This window comes from Hevea brasiliensis, chromosome 4 (assembly GCF_030052815.1).
Source record: "Hevea brasiliensis isolate MT/VB/25A 57/8 chromosome 4, ASM3005281v1, whole genome shotgun sequence".
NCBI classification, from domain to species: Eukaryota; Viridiplantae; Streptophyta; class Magnoliopsida; order Malpighiales; family Euphorbiaceae; genus Hevea; species Hevea brasiliensis.
Genome location: NC_079496.1, coordinates 9,321,476 through 9,328,626, shown reverse-complemented (window position 1 = coordinate 9,328,626; position 7,151 = coordinate 9,321,476). Strand labels below are relative to the sequence as shown.

At 30.6% G+C, this 7,151-nt stretch overlaps 1 protein-coding gene across 1 annotated transcript; it reads right to left on the bottom strand.

Annotated features, from left to right (window-relative positions):
* Positions 1 to 731: 731 nt before the first annotated feature.
* LOC110641335 (beta-glucosidase 18) lies at positions 732 to 4,560 on the bottom strand. The gene is given in 13 exon segments (XM_058145250.1): positions 732 to 1,067; positions 1,156 to 1,258; positions 1,388 to 1,490; positions 1,601 to 1,853; positions 1,951 to 2,066; positions 2,193 to 2,445; positions 2,620 to 2,707; positions 2,794 to 2,868; positions 2,964 to 2,993; positions 2,996 to 3,035; positions 3,580 to 3,638; positions 3,833 to 3,902; positions 4,359 to 4,560. Coding segments are annotated over 13 exon segments (1,542 nt in total). The 5' UTR covers positions 4,497 to 4,560; the 3' UTR covers positions 732 to 853.
* Positions 4,561 to 7,151: the final 2,591 nt, after the last annotated feature.

Sequence of the window (7,151 nt, the reverse complement as noted above, 5' to 3'; positions counted from 1 at the left end):
ACCAAAGGCGCAGCCAAAGATTAAAACTTAGCTGCAAAGAATCTGCTTCCAACAAAGAACAACAATTAATCACATCAGAAGATGGATTGGATTCAAGAGCTCAGCCTGCTACAGGATGCATGTCCTCCAGCACAGGCAGAGCCCTACCAGCAATTAAAGAAATAGTAAGTGGCAACCTCCTCCTCAAGGATCACTCAAATTCAATTCTGATACTGCATCAAATCATAAGTCACAATCAGTATGCTATGTTGCACTCTGCAGAATCACAGAAGTGAAATTATACAATGCAAGACAGCAAGCAGTAATAGCACTTCTCCCCTGGTAGGAGAAACACTAGCCCTGCTAGAATCCATTAGCCTTGCTCAGGATATGGGACTACAGAAACTTATCCTAAACATTGTGCGAATCTCTCACAAGGAAACATGATGTCTATTGGGAAATTGACGCCTTGGTGAAACACATTCATAGACAGATTGAGTTATTCCAGGCCTGTGTCTTCAGCTTGCTCAAAAGAACTGCAAATACGATTGCAGATTGTATAGCATTTTTAGGCTTTTCTTGTAACATTCCAGTTATAATCCTCTGTTGTTGAGAAAACTTTTGATTTTGGATTCACTTGGGAATGTAATATTATGACGATTTGTTCAAAAAACAAAAATCATTTGATTGCAAATGCGCAGAATAAACAACTTAAATAAATACAAATATTTATATATGAACACTGTTCTAGATTGCAAATGCAAAATGTAATATTATTATTCTTTATTCAAAAATATTTTTCGGATTGCAAATGCTACAGTGTAAACAACTTAAAATAAATATAAATATTTCTACATGTGAACACTGTTCTAGATTACAAATGCGCAATGTTCTGTTGCCATTCTTGGGGATGATGAAGAGCTTCATTTTTCAGGAAATGCTGGAACCATTTGGCTGATCTTTTTGGTGTTCTCTGCATTGTTGTGCGGTCTACATGAACCAACCCAAAGCTTATGGTATATCCATATGTCCATTCAAAGTTATCTATCAGAGACCAATGGAAGTAGCCCCTCACATCTGCTCCATTCCTGTGATCATTATTAACCTTTATAAGATCACCAAGTCACCTTAAAAAAGAAAGGAGAAATATTGATGGGCAAGGATATATGAATCTACCTCATTGCAGAAACTAGAGAAGTGAGGTAACCCTCCATGTATTCCACCCTGTTCGTGTCATTGAGCATATCTTCAATGTTTCTACCGCTAGGTTGTGCATATCCTACAATTAGCATGTATATGTTATCATTAGACTGAATTTCAAATATCTGTTTGATAGTTGCAAGATTACACAAATTTAAGTCAGCAGAAGATAACAAAATGGTAATTGCAATTTAATTTTCTGATATACCGTTTTCTGTGATGAACATGGGCGTGTTGTTGTATCTATCTTTGAAATACGTGATTGTCTTCTCCATGCTATTTGGAACAACATAGAACGTAGGCATTGCTGTCTGTAAAGACCCAAAAAGAAAACGAAAAATGAAGAAGCAATGTTAAGTACTGTTTTTAATTATCATCTGCTTTAATTGCTATTTAGATAGTTAGCTTCTGCATATCTTACCGGCTCTCCTATAAGAACTCCATCTTTTGTTCCAGTTCCATAAGTAAAGGTGTCTTTGAGTAAATCATCATGATAATTGCATGGTGAAAGCAGACAATCCTTTGCATAGAGAGTGCTATAATGGTTGATTCCAATGAAATCCAATTTGTTTGCCAGTTTCCTCTTGTCCTCCATCGAAAATGCTGGCAGCCTTAGACCTACAATTTGTCGCATCTCTGGTGGGTACTCTCCATACATAATGGGATCCATAAACCTGTACACCAAAAAAAAAATTGCATTAATAGGCTCATCTAAGACCAAGCGACATCTTTATATGATAAACCTTGAATTACGAGTAATTAATTACTTACCAAGCAGCAATGAAACCTAGAGCTCGTTGAGCAGCCACACGATCAACTGGAATGTCTCTTAGTGGCTCATACCAGTAGATATGTAACACAATGCCAATCTTCCCTCCTTGTTTTTCCTATTTCACGTAATAAATATTAAGCAAAGATGACAAGGGAAAGAATTAACTCTTTGTTGGTTATTTGATGATATGCTATTGTATATAATTGTTGGTTATTTGATGATATGCTATTGTGTATAATACCTGATACTTTTTTCTGTAAATTTCAGTAGCTGTGGCATGAGCTAGTATCATATTATGAGCAGCGATGTAAGGTTCTAATTCAGAGTCTCCGGCTTTGCACTTGCCTACAGGGTAAGAGCATCGGTTTGGAGGCCATATTCCACTGTAGTACCCATATTGGGCCACCATATTAGCTTCATTGAGTGTAATCCAATGTTTCACTCTGTCTCCAAATGCCTTGAAGCAGATATCTGCGAAGTACCCGAAATCATCCCTGTAACAAGAATAAGATGGTAGAGTAGATGTTAATTTTTCTTTTTAATAGTGGTAGCAACTTACATTCTTTAACTAAAATTACAAATATGATATTTACTATGCAACAAGATCCATATTTATAACTCTCGCCTTATGAATGAGGACTCGCTATATAATAAGGTAAAGAACTTACTGCATTTGAGGACTTAGCCAAGCGCCATATCGATCTTCTAGTTCTTGAGGAACATCAAAATGGTGCAATGTAACAAATGGTTCTATTCCTGCATAATTAAGGAGTCATAATATTAGAAAAAAATAATAATAACCTAGGTGCCAAAGTATTATAACGTGATTCAATGTATTTTACCTTTAAGCAAGAGAGCATTAATAAGCTTATTGTAAAATGCAATACCCTCCGAATTGATCTCTCCAAATCTACCCTCTGTGATTAAAATTAAAATTAATTAAAATATGAAAAATTGAATTAAAAAGAAAACTTATATATAATGCAAAGAAAAAAAATTGTATAAAACATACTTGGAAGGATTCTGACCCATGAAATCGAGAATATGAATTTACTCCAAGAGAATGCATCAACTCTACGTCATCCTATCACAGAGCAACATAATGTATAATATTTTGAATATTTTATTGTAAGTATATCATAAAGTTGAGTAAATGTTTGGCTGTAAAGTGGGAAAAAATCTCTTGTTATTTTTCCCATTTAAAATCAGTTTGATTTGGACTGTTTTTCATTAGTAAATAAGTGAGCTGAAAAATAGACTTTTTTTTTTTAATTTCAACAAATTTATTTTAAAAAGCCTTAATTTTTAAAAACACAAATTCACATGTTTTATTATTTTATAAAAATTATAACTTTTATTGCTTAATTATTTAATAATTTTATCCCCCAACTATGAACAGAATCAAAGTTATTTAATTTAGCTCTGTTACTGTGATTGACGGGAACTTTAAGAGCTCCAAATAGTGGAAGAATATCAAATTTCAAGGTTGCTTATAGCTTGATTAATTAATCATCTGTCAACACTGTTGGGTTATGGAAAAAAAAAAAAAAAAAACAATGATGGGTTCCCACAAATTCTTTAAAATATTATATTGTTAGTCGTCTAAATTCAAGGAAATGGTCAATTACCAAAAATTGATGATAGTGATCATCAGCTGTATTCCCATTGCTTCCATCCTTAATTTCTCCTGATAAAAACAGCAGTCACATTTATCCTCAATTAGTTAATTACCTTACATGGAAAGAAATTAATTAATCTAAATTAAGCATAAACGCAAATGAAAATTTGAGCAACAGCGAACTAGATAAAGTTCATTATATGTCATGAAATTTCTTAGCCTCCAGTCATAAATAAATAAATAAGAAGAATTAATATTTGTACCAGGAGATAAGTGGGTGAATACATCCCAATTGCTGAGGCCTTTGTTGGCTTCCAAGTATGCTCCTTCAATCTGCATGAATAAACAGATAAATTAATAATTATTTGTTATATTAGCTGACGCACATCAAACAGAACTCTTTTTTCAATCATAGGATCTAAATTGCAAGTGAAGGTGACGAGCAAGTCCTCAATGTGAAGGCTGCATCAGCATTATATAGGTATATGTCGTTCAGAAGTAACAAGAATGGCTAGATATACACATATGATCAAAAGAAAAGAGGCAAACAGATGAGAGACAAAAGTGATGAATATATAGAATAAAAAGATAGAAAATACACCATTTAAATATGCATCAATTGATAAGAAGCTGAAAACTTAATTATTATTTTTACATAAAATTCCATTTCAGAACAGTTGCATAGGTGTAAAATATAGACCAAACGCAAATTTTGCTGCCGTTTTGTAAGGTTGTAATATATATATATATATATATATATATAAGAGAAGCATACATATACATAGCTACCTGATAAGAAGAAGTAGCAGTCCCAAAGAAAAAAGAAGAAGGGAATTGGCTACGGTTCAAACATGAACACCCACTTATCATCAATGATAGGAAGAGAACTAAAACTGAACACACTTTCTTCATCCTCCTCCTTATCATTCACCACTGATATTCTTTTTAAGTTTTCTTGTTCTGCACAGCTAATAACTAACACAGAGGTTTGGGTTGTGCTATCGCTGGGATCGATCTTCCCTTTATATAGAGAACTGGGTGGCATTTTTGTAAATTTTTGGTTACTGGTTGTTGGATCTTGCACATTAATTTTTGGTCAAATATAATACATATGTATATTTCTTAACAATGAGGAATATATATTTCTTTTGTGGTTTACTTTTATGATTTAAAATTTCATCAACAAAATATAGAGAAAATTTTCCTGTCAACAAAAAATTCTTCTACATTAAATGGAAACGTGCATGCTGAATAGTCATATGAGACAGGACAATTTCCAGGAAGCATCGATCATGCATGCATGGGACGCCTAAACTGGAACTGCAGTTTCTGAGCAATTAAGCAATGAGCTGAAACTAGCGAACTTTATATAATTATTGATAAATCAATTTTAAGAAAAGAATTCAAATAAATTCTCACACAGCTACATTTGAAAAGAAATCAACTTTATTTAATAAATTAATACAATTCTTTTCATTTAGAATTTTGAAAATACAAAGAACAAGAAATATTAATGGGTCTACATTAATGTCTTATTTTTATATAAAAAAAATAATTTTAATTTATTGAAATCAAAATCAATTGGGCTGCACCAGTTTAACAGTCTTCCTCCAGAATATTGTTGTATGGTCTGATTTTGCATAACATATGTGGGGTTGCGTACCCTGTCAACAAAAAATTATTCTACATTAAATGGAAACATGCATGCTGAATAGTCATATGAGACAGGACAATTTCCAGGAAGCATCGATCATGCATGCATGGGACGCCTAAACTGGAACTGAAGTTTCTGAGCAATTAAGCAATGAGCTGAAACTAGTCAACTTGATATAATTATTTTGATAAATCAATTTTAAGAAAAGAATTCAAATAAATTCTTGCTTTGAAAAAAATTCAACTTTATTGTCTATGATAATAAATTATATACTTGATTTGTAAAAATATATAAGCTCCTATCTCTCCTGTGATTTTTTGTAATGCTTAAAATTTTAATTATTTCTTTCTTTGAGTGAGGGATTAGGGGAGCGGTGACTTTAACTTAATTTTGCCAGATGAGTAGTATATATTTAACCACTAGACTAAGTCAAATTATTCTAATGCTTTGATTTTATTAATGAATTTATGTTTTTTCAAAAAGAAAGTAATTTATTAGATTTTTTCTTATTATAGTATAATCACTACAACAAAAACAAATATTAAAATTAGTAGTAAAATTTTTGCAACGATATTAATTTTACTACTATAAAACTAACATATCAGTAACATGAAAAATTATTGCTGATGATACGTCAAAAGAATATAACAACAATCGTTGTTATCATTGATAAATTTTTACAAGAATAACTATTGTTTGCTCGTAATTATTTTTTTAGTGACCATAATTTTGTTATAAAATATGTATGACCACAATTTTATACCAATAACTTGCAGCAATTCATATATCATTGTCAAAACTTACTGCAACAAATTTTGTAATTTTGGCGGTAAAATATTTTTGCTACTAAATGTGAAAACCCATATACAATTATTATTTATTATTATTTTATTTTAATTAGCTAACAATAATTTAATATATTTATAAAAAATATATATATTTTATTAGATGGTCTGCTTATTTATTTTTAGATATATAAATATATTATTTTTGAAATTAAATATATATCTGCAATCTGAACAACCCAGTTCAATAATAACTTTTATCCCATTCTACACCTAATAGCACTCTCGAAATATATATATACCCTAATCATCTCTTTTGCTAAACTTTGCTCTCAAAACCTGTTTGTCACCTCCTTTTTCTATCAAATACTCTCAACAGAGAATCCCTAAATTTTTACTTCTCTATTCATCACATTCGATTCTGTTTTCAAGGTAAAAATTCTCATTCTTTATTCTATAATGGGTGAATTTGATTTTATTTTCTTTCATTAATTTGTTACAACTATCCTAGAAATTTATTTTTTTTCTTTGATCATTAGTATTGAATTGGTTGATCATAATTGCTATTGGACAATAATTAATTATTATATATATATATATATATAAACTTTCATCCCCTGTTCATCCACCGCCGAATTCGTCCCACCCAACATATATATATATATATAAGTTATTATATTTTATTATTATTTAATATTTTTCTTTAATATTTTGGGTGTGTAGGAGATTTGAATATTCAATCAGTCAGTTGAAATTGTCTCTCTTCTATTGAAATAACTATTGTCTTGGAGGTTCCAGGTGAGTGGTAATTATAGTACATGGCACCATTTTTGTCCCTTTTAAAATTTCTTAGCATTAAGTTTGTTATTAAATGAAATTTTAAATTAATATTTTAACAATGATTTTATATGTGATTTTCTAGAGTTTTATATTATTATTGAATTTTATTTCGTTTTGATTAAATAATTGATTTTGTCAACTATCTCTGCATTAGACCCATTAGGATTCTGGGAACAAACCTTTAATGTATTTATATTGATTGATATTTGACTATAAAATTTACTGATGTGTTACTGAATTGATTTGAGATTGATTTGATTTTATTGATTTGATTTGAGATTGATTTGATTTTATTGAATTGAT